General features: G+C 44.7%; 1 protein-coding gene across 3 annotated transcripts in view; it reads left to right on the plus strand.

Annotated features, from left to right (window-relative positions):
* The window catches only part of GTDC1 (glycosyltransferase like domain containing 1), a 185,783-nt gene that overhangs the window by 107,116 nt on the left and 60,553 nt on the right, over positions 1-18,114 (plus strand). For all 3 annotated transcript variants that reach the window (XM_040440664.1, XM_040440662.1, XM_040440663.1), the window contains exon 5: positions 1,280-1,531. In XM_040440664.1, coding sequence (XP_040296598.1) covers positions 1,280-1,531 — 252 coding nt within the window. The remainder of the gene's footprint in view (positions 1-1,279; positions 1,532-18,114) is intronic.

Here is an 18,114-nt window from a genome sequence, read left to right on the forward strand (position 1 = left end):
GAGGGCTTCTCTAGTATAGAAAATCCATTATCAAAAATTCTGTAGATGAAAACAGAGTTTTGTTTATTCAAGACTGTCCTCTATTAATTACAAAGAGCTGCTCTCGTTCTGGAGGACCTGTCATGTCTGTGCATTCAGTGGTCACTGTGTAATGCTCAGTTTGTCCTGTGGTGGAGCTACAGGAGAATTGCAGTCTTGCTCCTGGATTCTACTACAGATTGGATTTGATCACTGCGGATCCTGCACATTCTGTGATTATGTTATTTTTTTGGAGACCAGACAAAAGGTGTTGTCCAAAGCAAACAACTCCTTTTAGGATTTTTCCGAAGACTATCTTGGTTGATGTCTGAAGCCTAAAATCAGATTTGACCTTAGACTTTTGATCTGTTGGCTGTTAATCCACCTTCCACCGTGCCATGTTCACGGAAGTCTAATAAGCTGAGATATGTTTTGCAGGGTCCTCTCCCTTAAGACCTGGTGGTAATCAGAATTGATTCTCCAGAGCCACAATCTTGTTAGTTAGGAAATGTGAAGCACCAGTGGCAAACAACTCTCTATTATGAGGACCTTAGCAAGGTCTATGGGACTTCTAGAGAGAGAGATGAGCGGAGCAGAGGTGCACATGCTCAACCAGCACACCATTCAAATGAGGGACTTGGGTCCCCCATACTTTTGACTGGTAGGGGTCTCCAAAGGTCAGACCCCCAATGATGTAATACTTAACCCCTACTCGGTAGTTAGAGGATAAATTTTTCTTACTGGAATACCCCTTTTGGTTTAAAGGGATTGTATCGGACTATTAAAGTATGGCTTCTTTTTTGCAAAAACAGTGCCATATCTGTCTATATGTTGTGTCTGATATTGCACGTCTACTCCATTTTGAAAGATTGCAATACCAGACCAAACCCTTTGACAGATGTAAAGCTGTTCCTGAAATTAAGCAAGCCACATACTTCTGTACAACCACCTTAATAAAGTTCAATTGTCTCAGTTACATGTTCGATTAGGAGCAGGGTGAGATCTATAGGTGATGTTATTCTGAGAACCCTCATGACATTGTGCCACCATTCCAGAACGTCATGCATTCGTTTTCAGTTGGTCTTGATCCTAGCGAGACATGTTCTTTATAAGAATCATGTGAAACCATGAAGACCCACATAGGTCAAGACATGAAGAGTTATCCAGTGGTTTATCCATCCATGTATTCTTAGGGTTTTTCTTGTCCACAGTGAACTGGGTAATGTACATTATTGTTTTATTTTTAATTTTTTTGGGATAGGTTCCTGCCAGAACACAAGATATCCGTGGAGGCTTTGGGCCACCACACAGAACTAAATGTCCAGGCAGAAAATGAGAACGCAAGCGTCGCACCTGCTCTTTCTGGTCAAGTGAGGCAACACCTGAACCAACCATGGATAGAATCTGTTGAAGATAGTTCTGAAGATGATCGCCAAGTCACGTCACCACCATCCTCCTCCAACTTCAGCACCGAGTCCCAGAGGCCTCTGCATATTGTCTGGCCTCACAGATGGTAAGAATGTTTTTTTGTTTTTTCTTTTGCAACGTGTGTGTGGACATATGTACATAAATATGTTTGAAGATTTATTTATATGTACGACTGTATGGAAAAACCAAACCTACAATCTGTTTCTTCTTTTTTTCATTACGGTTTGTATCCATCGGCTTTGTCCTCGACGTTCCGAGCGGTAATCCTGGTTTTAATGCTATATTTTTTTATCTTACACCATTTTTTGTTGTACAGTGGAGGAATTGTGACACATAATCACTACAGAACATACACTTGTAAACTTCAGCTAGCCCCTGGAAAAAAAAAAAATATATATTAGGATTTAAAGAGGTAAAATGTCCCGATAATCTTGCGGTATTGGGCACGAACATTTTAATCTAGTTTTTATTCCTCGCAGTTAGTTTAATCTGCATGTGGCCTGATTAGACTTCAATTCATCCACAGATTATGGGCTGTTTATTGCAGAGATGCTGAGCTGATCACTAGGTCACATTTACTGAGAGCAAATGTTTGCAGGTGAACTAATAAGTATACCACACCGACAGGGTAAATCGCCTTTACAAAGGATTTGCCTTCCAGTGCATAAATTCCAGAAGCTCTTGCAGATCATCAGCAGCATCTGCTACCTAAAGGGATTTTCATCTCCCTTTCTAAATGTTCCAACATTAAATTTGGGGATTGCAAGTCGAATCTGCCTTTTGGATTTGTTTAATGAACTTCACACATCCGGTTACACTTTTCTGTTTCTGCTTAAAGAGCCCTCTGTCACGAAGACTCGTCAGCTCTGTGTCTTGAGGCATCACTGATTGCACTGGGTAAAGCCCCACCACCATCCGCTCTGCGTGGGGGGCCTGTGCTCATTATGCAGCAGCTTCCCTTCCTCCCCTGAGCACTGCCAGACTGGCCGAGAAGGATCATGTGACCTGTTCCCGGACTCCAAAGAAACGTCCTACTTCTGGAGAGTCCTAGAAGGAAACGGGCTCCGTATTATAGTTTTAGATTGGGAAATTTTTTAATGATACCCCTGTATAAAGAGATCATTCCGAGCGACAGAGTCCCTTTTAACGGGTTGTCCAGTTTAGAAAGCTTATTTTATATACACTATTAGGGAATTCTCAGATAATAGAGGGTGATCCTTGCCTCAGAGTGGAGAGCGAGGTTACAAGGAGCGTCTCTTTTTCTGGAGGACCTACTGTTACACAGACAACTCGTCGGTATGAATGGACATTGTGTAATACTTAAAGTGGTTTTCCGAGATTTTTTTTTTACTGATGACTTATCTTCTGGATAGGTCCTCAGTATCTGATCTGTGGGGTCCAACACCCAGAAATGCTGCCTTTTTGACAACCCCTTTTAAGTAAGAAAATCTTGCAGATGCCTTAAAGGGGTATTCCCATCTTCAGTTTTCATACTTACCTTCGTCCAGCGCGACGTCCGCTTCCTGGATTCGGCTGGGCTTGACTGACGTCTTCCCCCGGCCAGGCCGCGCTTGCGCAGAAGACTGAAGTTTTTCTCCCGGCCGGGCCGCGTGCGCGTTCGCGGCTCTGTACTATACTGGCCAGGAAGAAGTCATCATGGCGCATGTGCGGCGGCGTGTGCGTTCAGGACATTGCGCGGCCCGGCCGGGAGAGAATCTTCAGTCCTCTGCGCAAGCGCGGCCCGGCGGGATTCAACAGGAGAGGTGGCCGTAACCAGAGGAGACGAAAGACAACATCAGGTAAGAGGGGACTTATTTTCTCAAAAAGGGTGGGAATTGGGTAATAAAATATATTTAGAAAAATGATCACTGTCAAATCCTTAATAGATTTAACAGTGATCATTAAGATGGGAATACCCCTTTAAGTAAAAATATTGGTATATTTACATTCCCTGCGGAAAGCCTGACACCTTAGGAGTAGCGTAATTTACCAAGAGACACTCTGTGAGTACATCCAAAGCACTACTGGTCGGAACAATCAGCTAGTCTGTCCACAGACACCCCTCTGACCGCTCGGGGCGTTTCCTTTCTGCAGCAGCGCTTGCCTAATCACAGTTCAGCAGCTCTCTCCCTGTTAGATATGGCTGTTGGCAGTTGAAGGATAGAACTGAGCATGTGCGACCACCTCAGCAATGTTACTGAGGTTGACAGAGAAATGAGGAAAAGAGCAAACAGCAGGTGGCGCTGTACAGAGGGATTTTTAATGGGATACCTAAGTAGCTATACAAAATTTTTAATGACATGCAATTAAAAAAAAGTATTCATATCCAGGTGCTGGTAAAAAAAAAAAAAGTAAAATATTTTTCATGAGACCACCTGTGCAGGTATTTAACCAGCAGGCAGAGGGGCAGGCTTCAGCTCTGAAGTTTGCAGAATTGTGAATGCAGCTCTGGAGTATACACTTTCTTTGTTTTTCTTCGTACTTTAGCTCAAAGATAAAGACTACAAATAAAGAAAATTTCTGCCTCGTGCCTGCCCAAAAATACCTACTGTAATACCCCTAGTTACAAAGTTAAATGAATCCATTTTCCTCTATGTTTGGGAAAACTCTCTACTTTATTTAGGTGCACAACACCGCCTTCCAGTTTCGATCCAACTCTTCAGGAGAAATTGACTTTTTCCCGAGAAGGGTTAATGTTTGGCAAGCCTCATTATTAATTTGCATGAAGCAAAGCAAATCTCATTTTCGGAAATTAGCAGCATGACCTCAATGCCCATTGTGTGCCCGCATCCATCACTGTGTATGAGGTATGCAGGTATTTTCACTCTTTTAGCTATTTATTGAGGAAGAGGGTGATGGGAGGAGAGAATAAAATAAAAAAATTAATACAAAAAAAAAAAAAAAAAGAAGCTGCTTCAGCACAAGCAAAATGCCAAAATGCAAAGCAACACATCCATCCTTTAGGGTAACATACTAGAACGGTGCAAAGTTAGACGCCGGCATGGCAGCCGCACAAGCAGCATTAGGGCTAATTTTGAAAATCTAGCGTGCAGTCAATTTTACCGACGCCTGGGGACATACAAGGTAGAAGCTGACAAGAGAACTCATTTTGTTTAGGTTATTTAGTGCTATGCATCATCCGTGGGCTCCTCCGTGACACGCGGCGATATAAAGCCGAATATTATCACACACTAAAAATTTATGTTGACATTAGATATTTGTTCAATATGTCAGCAGTATTACTTTCATAATCAAACGAGTGAGGGTTGGAAGGAAGGCGCGGAGCCGCGGCCCGCTCGCGGAGATCTATCTTTTTAATAACGCTCTATAAGGTTAATATAGTTTACCTTTGAGAGTATACAATGAAAACGAGCAGGGTTAGCAGGAAAAAATGACAGAATCCATCCACCCGAGCTGTTTGTTTGCCATTACCTATGTGAACCATGTCGGTTCTGTGGCCCGCATCTGATAGCTATTTGTTGTACAGAAAACACAGCATTAAAAAAAAAAAAATGAAAAAAAATCAAACTCTTAATACTATTGTGTGCCCATAACCATCTGTCACTGCTAGCCTGGAGATGAGGGAAGATTACCAGGAATAAACACGAGGCTGCAGAGCATTGGTAAAGCCTCCAGGCAAGAAACTCTTGTGGGGACATCAAAGACATTCTAATTCTGAGGCAGTCAAGGATTACAGTGTGTAACCTGTGCTGACAACAGATAAATGAGCGACAGTATTGTGCCAGAACGGCCCGGGCTCCTGCATCGAGGCACGGGCCCGTGATGATGATGATGATGACGATTTTTATCTCCGGCAATGGTCTCTGCTGAGATAATTTTATGATAAAAAAAAAAATATATATATATATATGTTTTTTTCCCCCTCTGTCTCTCACATGCCACCGGGTCTTGGAAGACATTTGCTAGCTACGGGGGTAGCAATCAGTTTCTTTAAAAGTCACTGTTCTAAGCCCATTAGAGTCCTTACACAGCAAGGCTCTTCGACAAGTATCCGGAGTCTATGCAAATATGAAGGATTGAACTCCTGCCCTTTAACGTTAAGATGCTTTGTCGTCTGATTTATGGAAATGCGCTGGTGGAGAGACGTTTTTTTTTTTTTGTTTGTTTGTTTGTTTTTTATTTGATTTAGTTTTTTAATTGGAGAATATAAATTGCAAAATAAAAGAATATTCTGCTGCATGGGGCGAGTTATTGGTTTGATTATAACAGTAAGAAGGCAATGATCTGTCAGGAGAAGGGGGGAAAAAAGTTAGTTGAAAGTTGCAGAAACTTTTACAAGACTGATAAAGAAATGTTAAAATGGTCAGGGTGTCCTTTCTGACATTGTCACCCAGGAGCATGTAGGGTTGGAAAAAGTAACGGGGAGGCTATATAATTTCCTATAAATTGGTGCATGAAAGGTTTTTTTTTTTCAGAAGTGCAGTATTGATAAGCTATCCAAAGGATAGCTCATCAACATCTGATCTGGGAGGGGGTGCAACTCCTGGCACCCCTGTCAATCACCCCTCCAGTGAGTTCTGTGGACTCTTCCTAGGCCTGTGTGACATCACGTTCCTTGGTCTGATGGCTTAGGTGCAGCTCAGTCCCATTTAGGTGAATGGGCCTGAGCTGCAATACCAGTCACAACCATTATACAATGTATGGTGCTGAGCTGTGAGGAGGCCATGGTGCTCACTGGAGTGTGGCAGCCTCTTCTGACAGCTGATTAGCATGGGTGTCCAGTGTCTGACCCCCACCGATCAGATATCAATAACCTGTCCTGAGTAGTGATGGTCAGTTCGCAGTGTTCGCCAGCGAACACATGCGGGCTGCCATCTTTAGTAAGGTAGACTCACCCGTCCGGCGATGCACAGGTAAGCCCTTACCTGTGCCGGGAGCCGGTCTGAAATGAAATGCAGTCACCGGGAGCAGGCAGTTCCAAGAACAGCCCGATGAAGGCCCCCGGAACTGCCTGCTCCCGGTGACTGCATTTCATTTCAGACCGGCTCCCGGCACAGGCACAGGTAAGGGCTTACCTGTGCATCACCGGACGGGTGAGTCTACCTTACTAAAGATGGCAGCCCGCATGTGTTCGCTGGCGAACACTGCGAACTGACCATCACTGGTCCTGAGGATAGCAGTGTAGGAGTTCTGAATAACCCATTTAATTTAAGTTTCTAATAAAATGAACTAATAAGTGTAGTTAAAGCCAAGAAATGAGTGACAGCGGTGCTCATTGGATTGGCACTCTTTGTATGATAATAGAACATCCCACCCCTCAATTAGCCCTGTTAAAGAACCAAGAGTTTTCACAGATTTTGACATCTTCCTGCTCCATCGACTTATTAGATGCAGAAAGGACCCCTAAAAAGTTTACATCATATGGTCTAGGAGTCTAATGACTGGCACAAGGGCATACCGTTTAATCCAGCTTTCATCAGGTTCGCCGTTAGGGTAGTAGGACACCTTTACAAAATACAAATACTTGGGGTGAAGTAAGTTTGTCTAATGCAGTCTGTGATGCAGTCTTCTCTTCTCAGGTGATATCATTGCCTTGTTTTTATCAGCTACACATGGCCTAAGAGAGTACCCGGGGTAGTCTAGAACTTCAGAACTTCTTGACCTTAGTTCATATACAATGTACATGGAGATGAGCTTATATACTAAAATAGTTAATATCTGTTCTCTCCCTAGGGTTAGCAGTGCATGTGCACAGGGACCCAGTAGGTAAATGGGCCCACCATGTAAACCAGTCCCTCTGGTTTGTTTCCATCCTGTGTGTAGAACTTCCTGTTCCTGTATCCAACCAAATCCACGATGCACTTCTCCTTCCTCTGCCACAGCTCCAGCACCGCCCCTAACAACGCCCATCTAGTTTATAGCTCCTCCCACCCATCTAGTTACATAGACACCCCCCATCACTGCCCTGCCCATTAAAAAGAGCTGCATGGACATAGTCATGTGACCACCGCCCAGAACGGAATAAAGGTAAAAGAAATCCATTACAAAGTTACAGCGACCTTTATAAATGATTATTTTTAAAAGATGCAAACCAGATAACCCCTTAGGCTGACCATACATTTTAGATGAATGTTGGCCAAACCCACCATTTTCAATGATTCCAGCCAACTTTCTAATGGGGAAGGGGGTGTCCTGACTCTCCCCCCAATGTCAGATGCCTCGGAAAAGAATTGGCAGGCTTGTTGGATTTCAACACTCCCAATCCTTTTGCTCTCTAGGTAGATAAGCCACCACCAGAGGGGGCAGCACTGAGCTGAGGTTGCATGTGTGTGGGAGGGTGGTGTGTGGGAGTAATACGATTGTTCACCTGACAGCTATCTATAGTATATATAGGCAACTCTACAGAGACACCAAGGGGTGCTGTATGATGAGCTATTATAAAGCATGCACCCGTATACTCTTTTTGCACAGGGACCCTCTTTCTCCCCTGTCCCTATTCTCATCCTTTCTCTCTCCATTCCTGCTTATGCTTTCCTTCTTTCCTCCCTACCGCAGCCTCCATTGTTGCGTCCTTTGCTGAAATGTTTGCATCTTGTTTCTGGGCAACATAAGAGGATTGCGAGGGGTCAGGGAGTTCCGGTGGTCACGAATGTTGCATTCCTTATTCCCATTAACACCATTCTTCCTCCTGACGAGTCAACTTTATGACATTGGTAGACGTGTTCAATTAGTGTATAGAAAATTTACCATTGATGCCTCGGCCGAAACATCAAGAAGAGCTCTTCAGTAATGGTATCACTTTAATTCTTCAGTTCACCAACAAATCACCTACGAGACTGCGGTGGGCCGTCAGGACCTGGACAGCATAGCTTGCGTAGAGAGATCTCACAACACAGTATACATTCATAGTGTAATCCCAGTCAGCAGACTGGGCTTTACCTCAGGTCTAAGAGCTATACGGCCTAGGTTTAAGTAATAATCCCAAAAGCTGCTTGTATAGGAAACAGCAGTTGATATCTTTATTGCACCAGATGTGACCAGTCACGTGGTCATCAGGTGCCCGCCAAATGGCTTGGCACATCCAAATCATCTATACCTGTGAAAGACGTGACCTTGGAGGGCTTTTTTTCCCCCTAGTTATTGGCCCTATAGATGCTCTGATTACAATAAAAAATATTAAAAACAATAAAAGCTGAAAGAAGCACACCACTAGCCCAAACAGTAGCCATGACCCACTGTCTCGACCAAAAAGTATACTTGTCTTATATCAAAACAACCAAAGGAAAAGGAAATTGTAATGCTTTGTCTCAAATTATCAAAATAAAAAAAGAGAGAACTAGGATAACACTAAAAAGAAAAGAAAATTCAATAAAAATGCTACAAAGCCAGCATAGGAGTATGCATATTGCAAATCCCACAAATATTGTACTGCAAAACCTACATCAGAAAAGCCAAGACTTTTTTTAATGTAGCTAATATACACAATATGGAGATAAGTATTGGGACACACCTCAATCATAAAATTCAGGTTTCATTCAATCCCATTGCCACAGGTGTATAAATTCCAGTCCCTAGCCTGCTTTTACAGACTGTAATAGGATGCCACTGCTGCCACAAGTCAGTTCCTGAAATTTCCTCCCTTCTAGATATTCCATGAAGTAGAGACCACGTTAAGTTACAGAGAGAGGTCGCCGAGTGCTGAGGAGCAAGTGCATAAAAGTCACCAGCACTGCTGACTCCATAACTGCAGAGTCTAAACCTCCTCTGCATTTAACATCAGGGCAAAAAGTGTGCTGTTCCAGGAGCTTCATGGCATGGGTTTCCATGCCCGAACAGCTGCATGCAAGCCTTACATCACCAAGCACAATGCCAGTCCTCAGATGGAGCAGTGTAAAGCACGCCGCCACTGGAATGTGTAGCAGTGGAAATGTGTTCTGTGGAGTTATCATTCTTCACTATCTGGTGGCCTGATAAATGAGTCTGGATTCGCCAAATACCAGGAGAACATTACCGTATTTTTTGCTTTATAAGACTCACCTGATGATAAGACACAACTAGGTTTTTTAGGAGAAAGTTAGGAAAATAAAATATTTTGAACGAAATGGTGTGCTTTTGGTGGGTTTTGAACTAATGGAGGGTCTGTGGATGGTGCACTGTTATGGGGGATCTGTGGAGGACACTGTTATAGGGGGATCTGTGGAGGACAGTGTTATAGGGGGATCTGTGGAGGACAGTGTTATAGGGGATCTGTGGAGGACAGTGTTATAGGGGGATCTGTGGAGGACAGTGTTATAGGGGGATCTGTGGAGGACAGTGCTATAGGGGGATCTGTGGAGGACAGTGTTATAGGGGGATCTGTGGAGGACACTTATAGGGGGATCTGTGGAGGACAGTGTTATAGGGGGACCTGTGGAGGACAGTGTTATAGGGGGATCTGTGGAGGACACTTATAGGGGGATCTGTGGAGGACACTGTTATAGGGGGATCTGTGGAGGACACTGTTATGGGGATCTGTGGAGGACACTGTTATAGGGGGATCTGTGGAGGACAGTGTTATAGGGGGATCTGTGGAGGACAGTGTTATAGGGGGATCCGTGGAGGACACTGTTATAGGGGGATCCGTGGAGGACAGTGTTATAGGGGGATCCGTGGAGGACAGTGTTATAGGGGGATCTGTGGAGGACAGTGTTATAGGGGGATCTGTGAAGGACAGTGTTATAGGGGGATCTGTGGAGGACAGTGTTATAGGGGGATCTGTGGAGGACAGTGTTATAGGGGGATCTGTGGAGGACAGTGTTATAGGGGGATCTGTGGAGGACAGTGTTATAGGGGAATCTGTGGAGGACAGTGTTATAGGGGGATATGTGGAGGACAGTGTTATAGGGGGATATGTGGAGGACAGTGTTATAGGGGGATATGTGGAAGACAGTGTTATAGGGGGATATGTGGAGGACACTGTTATAGGGGGATCCGTGGAGGACACTGTTATAGGGGGATCTGTGGAGGACAGTATTATAGGGGGATCCGTGGAGGACACTTATAGGGGGCTCTGTGGAGGACACTGTTATAGGGGGATCTGTGGAGGACACTGCTATGGGGATCCGTGGAGGACACTTATAGGGGGATCTGTGGAGGACAGTGTTTTGAGGATCTGTGGATGACTTTGTTATGGGGGGATCTGACCCCATAACATTGGGCCCTAGTCATAGCAGCCATCACATATAAAGTGTATGCAGCTGCCCTTAGCAGTGCTGCTTTGTTGATCTTGCAGTAATCACTTATCTGTAAGCGGTATTCGCCATGCATGCAGCGTGCAGGCCGGCAGCTTATGTCACTCAGTCAGTCACGCTCCGGCCCCGCCCACTTCATTAATGCTACTACCCAGATAGCGCCCCATGTTTACATGTCACTGGTACATCGCACGGCCTGTGATGTGCCGGCCATGTAATACTGCTGTATTCTCTTTATAAGACGCACTTTTGGGGGGGAAAAGTGCATCTTATAAAGCGAAAAATACGGTACCTTCTATTGTGCCAACTGTTCAGTTTGGGAACGTTTACTATGGGAAAGTTTTTCAGGGGTTGGCCTCGGCACCCTACTTCCAGTGAAGTCAAATCTTAACGCTTCTGCGTGACAAGACATTTTGGACAATTGCATGCTTCCAACTGTTTGGGAACAGTTTGGAGAACTTGACTGGCCCTCACAGAGCCCTGACCTCAACCCCATCCAACACCTTTGGGGTGAACTGGAATGGAGATTGCAAGCCAGGCCCTCTCATCCGACATCCGTGTCGGGCAAAAATTCCCTAGACACGCTTCAGCGTCTTGTAGAAAGCCTTCTCAGAAGAGCAAAAGGTGGGGACTAACCCCATATTAATGTCTGTGGATTTAGAATGGGAGGTCATTAAAGGTGTAATGTGTAGATGCCCCAATACTTCTGGCTATAGAGTGTACATTGGGATAGTCTAATGACTTTTCCACACTGAATACGCAGAAATAAGTGGCATGCTACATATACTTCATATACTTGTGTTTTTTTTCTGTGTGGAAGTTGTCCATAGCATTCACATGCATGGGATATGGATTATCTCTGGATTTGTTCTGGATATCAGCACTGGATCTGCTCCAAAGGCCACTTGTGCAAGCAGATATGTTATGAAAAATTTAATGTGGGCAGATAGGACCATTAAACATGTAATGAAAAGTATCTTACCATTACAAGAAACAGGCCAGGAAAAACGGTATTTTGGGGATCGGCTTGAGGAGGTGGGATCGGCTTGAGGAGGTAGGTCATGACAGACACAAAAATCATCAAAGATAACAGTCATGCTCCACCCTCCTAGGTTCTTCGCTGGGCATACACAATTGGGCAGATATATTAGTGAAAGTGCACCAGACTACTGGTGTACATGCTGTTGGCCACATTTGCTAAGCTTTTTATGCAGTTTTGTGACCTTGCTTGACAAGTAGGAGGGGATTATTAGTAAAGGGGAATGGCTTTTTGGAAAGGGCATGGCAACATTGTGCACTAGAAATTGCAATAGAATTTAAGCTCCTGAGGCTACATGCACACCGCTGTTGTTTTGGTCCGCGTCCGAGCCGTAGTTTTTGCGACTTGGATGCGGACCCATTCACTTCAATGGGGCCGCAAAAGATGCTGACTGCACTTCGCGTGCTGCCCGCATCTGTGGCTCCGTTCCGTGGACCGCAAAAAAATATATAACATGTCCTATTCTTGTCCGCGCTTTGCGGACAAGAATAGGCAGTTATATTAAAGGCTGTCCGTGCCGTTTCGCAAGTTGCCGAACGCACATGGACGCCATCCGTGTTTTGCACACAACGGTCGTGTGCATATAGCCTTATTCTGATAAAAAGTAAGGCCTCTTTCACACTTGCGTTGTTGGGATCCGGCATGCACTTCCGTTGCCGGAGGTGCCCGCCGGATCCGCAAAAACGCAAGTGTACTGAAAGCATTTGAAGACGGAACCGTCTTCAAAATGCTTTCAGTGTTACTATGGCACCCAGGACGCTATTAAAGTCCTGGTTGCCATAGTAGGAGCGGGGAGCAGGGGAGCGGTATACTTACAGTCCGTGCGGCTCCCGGGGCGCTCCAGAATGACGTCAGAGCGCCCCATGCGCTTGGATGACGTGATCCATGCGATCACATGATCCATGCGCTTGGGGCGCCCTGACGTCACTCTGGAGCGCCCGGGGAGCCGCACGGACGGTAAGTATGCTGCTCCCCCGCTCCTCACTACACTTTACCATGGCTGCAAGGACTTTAGCGTCCCGGCAGCCATGGTAACCACTCTGAAAAAGCTAAATGTCGGCTCCGGCAATGCGCCGAAACGACGTTTAGCTTAAGGCGGGATCCGGATCAATGCCTTCCAATGGGCATTAATTCCGGATCCGGCCTTGCGGCAAGTGTTCCGGATTTTTGGCCGGAGCAAAAAGCGCAGCATGCTGCGGTATTTTCTCCGGCCAACAAACGTTCCGTTCCGGAACTGAAGACATCCTGATGCATCCTGAACGGATTTCTCTCCATTCAGAATGCATTAGGATAATCCTGATCAGGATTCTTCCGGCATAGAGCCCCGACGACGGAACTCTATGCCGGAACACAACAACGCAAGTGTGAAAGAGCCCTAAGCCAACTAATTGGTGGTCCGTCTGTCTGGTCTACTTTTACTCTGTCTAAATATCATTTTTTTGTTTTTCTCAGTGTATTCCTTTAAGGGTCGAAATAACCTGGTGATTAACGTATTAAAGTTCTACAGCATTAAGGCAATGGAGCTGAATAGAGCTCCGCAACAAATTTTCGATTATTTCTTTTTTTCTTATATTTAAAATTTGAAGGGATTTTTTTTCCCCCACTCTACTAGCTAATGATTATTTCATGCCATTCTTCCCCGCTCGTGTCACCAAACCTTACAGTCGTTTCCCGTGTTGTAAGCTAAATGTTCACATTACAAATCCGATATCTAGTCTGTCACTGTTTTTATCATTATGCAAAATGGTTTAAAAAATTCATCTAGTAATGTAATGTGTGGATCTCGGAGAACAAAGTGGATTTTCTTTAGTGAATACTACAAAAGCTCTCTACGGATACATCTTAAAGGCATCATGTTTTCAATAAACTTCAAAACACTTGCACTTTTTCCCGGCGAAATGAAAGGATATTCAAATAGGATGCGAACAGCTTTGAGATGGAGAAAGCTAATGAAGTATGCATGCTGTATTACACAAAACAGGAGTCTTCTCTTATTAGATATTAATTAAATCAATTATGAATTCATGGAGAGAACAAGAACTAATAGGGGCTGCTGTCCGATATCATATCCATACTGTATTCCTATTGTCTATCACATGGCTTAAAGGGGTTTTAAGCAAGTGCCTTCAGAATACCCCCTGATACAGAAGATTCATACTTACTTGCTCCACACCGCTTCAGTCCTCTTCGCTGCCTCTATCTTTTGGTCCCTGCACTGTATTCTTCTGGCGGTGTATGGGCATCGTCACATGCACTGCTCCCCAGCCATGGCGGTGAATGGGCATGGTCACATGCACTGCTCCAGCCATGGCGGTGCATGGGCATGGTCACATGCACTGCTCCAGCCAATGACTGGCTTCAGCAGTGATGTAGTCACAAGCAGCACGTCACCGCTGAAGCCACTTATTGGCTGGAGCAGTGCATGTGACCATGCTCACGCCCTGCCGGAAGGGACAGCAGAAGCAGCATGGAGCAGGTAAGTATGAATCTGCTGTTTCAAGAGACGGGCACTTGCTTAAAAATAGTTATAGCCAGAAAACCCCTTTAAGTTACTCTTTGGATGGCTGAGATGTAATACAAGGTTTCCCCTGCTGAAACAGGTCTTCTGAAGTCTGCAGAGGTTTTTTAAATCTTGACCCGTATCAGAAGCCATCATTCATCTGAAGAGGTGTTGTCTTCATCAACCGACCCTCACCATACAATGAACGTTCTGATGGGTTCTAATGTTCTATAGGGAAGATTTATTAATCAGTTTAATGCAGTAAAAAAGTCACAAGTGATGGCGCAGATGGTCCAGCAAGTAGTTCCTAAGACAAAAAAACTTTCAAAAGTTTAGTGTGCTGGCGGTCCGAGTGCTGAGACACCCGCTTATCTTTAAAATGAAGGGAGAGAAGCGAGCGCATATCGAGCTCTCTCCTCGCTTTATGAGACGGGCCTCTGTAGAAGACTATGCGCCCATCTGGGTTCCAACCTCTGCAGAGCGCATGCTGCTCTCTCCTCGTTCTAGGGATCTGCGGGAGTCTCAGCGCTCAGATCCCCACTGATCTAAACTTTTAATATGTCTCTATCAAAAGTTTTTATTTTTTTGGGAAAAGTCAGTGACCCTTTAACTCTTGATAAACTGGCAGACAATCCAGTTACTAAGATCGTAGTAGTTATGTGGTGTGGATTTTGCCAGTTGGATTCATGAGTGGGGCGAGGTTCACCGTTTGGGGAGTATTCTGAATTACAGTACCAGTAATTTACCTTTCTGTGAAAGTTTCTGTACAGTTCTCACATGTGCAGTACACGGCGTCTTAGGCGAGGTGGCTTGTCCCTACGTGACTTTCTCCAACTGCCAAAGACAATATTAATGACTAATGGAAGGCATATTTATTTCTGATATTGTTCTGCTCTTGTACCTCATCTCTGCTTCAAATATAAAGCTACAATCCTTCTACTGGATATTTCCATTATCCCAAAGATCTGCATTTCAGATACAGGTATGTTATCTATTAGCCAGAATACTTGGGACTTACGGTTTTCCGGATAAGAGTTTTTCTTCATAATTTGGAACACTATGTACGCCTTAAATATCCTGATACATATTTACAGGTTAACCCCTGGTATACACATCACAGCCCTGCCGCTGTGTTTCTAAAGCCCGGCTTTCTACCAAGGTGCCCACTACCGTATATGACCTTAATGTTTTGGGTGCTCCCAGCAATGCAGCTAAAATACCAGGTTGACGTTCTCTCCTATACACCGTAAATAATTTACATCTGCAAAATTATCAGGTGACCATACAAGTACATTCCCTCGATCCCACATATTATCTTCACATATAAATGAGCCAACAAATTAAAACCACCTGCCTAATATCATGTGGTTCCCCTGTGTGGCACCAAAACAGCTCTCACTCTTTGAGGCATGGACTCCACGAGACCTCTGAAGGTGGTATCTGGCACCAAGGAGTTCAGATCAGATTGCTAAGTCCTGTACATCGTAAGGTGGCGGCATCCATGGATCAAACTTTCTTTACTTCAGCATATCCCGGATATTTTCAATGGCATATAGATCTGGGAAATCAGGAGGCCAAGTGATCACCTTGAACTCTTTGTCACGTTCCTCAGTCCATTCCTGAACACTTTTTGCATTGTGACCGGCGCATAGTCTTGCTCAAAGACACCCCTGCCATTAGGGAATGCTGGGGTTTGTCTGTACAGTTCTGCTGGGCTTGCTGGGTCTGTACGCGTTGCAGTGGTCGCCATATGGCACTGTGCTAAAGTAGAGTAGGCACTCACTCAAAAGAGTGACGTACTGTGTGGACTTGTGCATTTTGATCAAAATATATACAAAGTGCCTCACGTACAGTTTATAAATGATGCTGAAAAGCAACAGATCAATGCCTGGCATCTGAATGGGCGATCTATGATTGTCTGTACAATGTTTAGGTAGGTGGTACGTGTCACATCCACATGATGCCAGAACGCAAGGTCTCCCAGCAGAACATTGCCCAGAGCATCACTCTGCCTCCGCCAGCTTGTCTTCTTACCATAGCTCATCCTGGTGCCATCTCTTCCCCAGGTACAGTATCTCACAAAAGTGAGTACACCCCTCAAATTTTTGTAAATATTTTATTATATCTTTTCATGGGACAACAATGAAGATCTGACACTTTGATACAATGTAAAGTAGTCAGTGTACGGCTTGTATAACAATGTAAATCTGGTGTGCCTTCAAAAATGGTCAAATTTTGTCCAAATAACTATTTTCCCTCCTAGGTGTCATGTGACTGGTTAGTGTTACAAGGTCTCAGGTGTGAATGGGGAGCAGGTGTTGTTACATTTGGTGTTATCGCTCTAACACTCTCTCATACTTGTCACTGAAAGTTCGACATGGCTCCTCATAGCAAAGAACTCTCTGAGGATCTGAATTTTTTTTTTGTTGCTCTACATAAAGATGGCCGAGGCTATAAGAAGATCGCCAACACCCTGAAACTGAGCTGCAGCATGGTGGCCAAGACCATAAGGCGGTTTAACAAGACAGGTTCCACTCGGAACAGGACTCGCCATTGTCGACCAAAGAAGTTGAGTGCACGCGCTCAGCTTCATATCCAGAGGTTGGCTTTTCAAAATAGACATATGAGTGCTTCCAGCATTGCTGCAGATGTTAAAGGGGTGGGTGGTCAGCCTGTCAGTGCTCAGACCATACGACGTCCCAGAAGGAAGCCTCTTCTAAAAACGATGCACAAGAAAGCCCGCAAACAGATTGCTGAAGACAAGCAGACTAAGGACATGGATTACTGGAACCACGTGCTGTGATCTGATGAGACCAAGATAAACTTGGTTCAGATGATTTTAAGCATGTGGCGGCAACCAGGTGAGGAGAGTAGAAAGACAAGTGTGTCCTGCCTACAGTCAAGCATGGTGGTGGGAGTGTAATGGGTTGTGGCTGCATGAGTGCTGCCGGCTGTGGGGAGCTACAGGTCATTGAGGGAACCGTAAATGCAAACATGTACTGTGACATACTGAAGCAGAGCACGATCCCCTCCCTTCGGAAACTGGGCCGCAGGGCAGTATTCCAACATGATAAAGACCCCAAACACACCTCTAGGACAACCACTGCTTTGCTACAGAAACTGAGGGTAAAGGTGCTAGACTGGCCAAGCATGTCTCCAGACCTAAATCCTATTGAGCATCTGTGGGGCATCCTCAAACGGAAGATGGAGAAGCGCAAGGTCTCTAACATCCACCAGCTCCATGATGTAGTCATGGAGGATGGAAGAGCATTCCAGTGGCAACCTGTGAAGCTCTAGTGAACTCCATGCCCAAGAGAGTTAAGGCAGCGCTGGAAAATAATGGTGGCCACACAAAATATTGACACTTTGGGCACAATTTGACCATTTTCACTTAGAGGTGTACTCACTTTTGTTGCCAGTGATTTAGACATTGATGACTGTGTGTTGAGTTATTTTGAGGGCACGCTACATTTACACTGTTATACGAGCCGTACACTGACTACTTTACATGGTATCAATGTTTCAGATCTTTAGTGTTGTCCCATGAAAAGATATAATAAAATATTTACAAAAATGTCAGGGGTGGACTCACTTTTGTGAGATACTGTAAGTGACGCAAACGCACTTGACTGTCCGTATAGAGTAAAAGGAAACAGGATCCATCACACCAGGTCACCTTCTTCCATGGCTCCATGGTTCAGGTCTGATACTCATGTGGTCATTGTAGGTGTTCTGAACGGTCTGTGGCTCCATCCTTAGCCAGCTGTGAAGCCCTGTGTGATCTGACACCTTGCTGTCATAGCCAGAGGTAACCTTTTTAGCAATTTGACATATATCTTGACATATATCAAATGCATATGGCCACACCTACATGGGCATGTGTTTTGATGTTACTTTCCATGACTATGGATCCATGCACATATCCACACATCGATAGG

This window comes from Bufo bufo, chromosome 7 (assembly GCF_905171765.1).
Source record: "Bufo bufo chromosome 7, aBufBuf1.1, whole genome shotgun sequence".
NCBI classification, from domain to species: domain Eukaryota; kingdom Metazoa; phylum Chordata; class Amphibia; order Anura; family Bufonidae; genus Bufo; species Bufo bufo.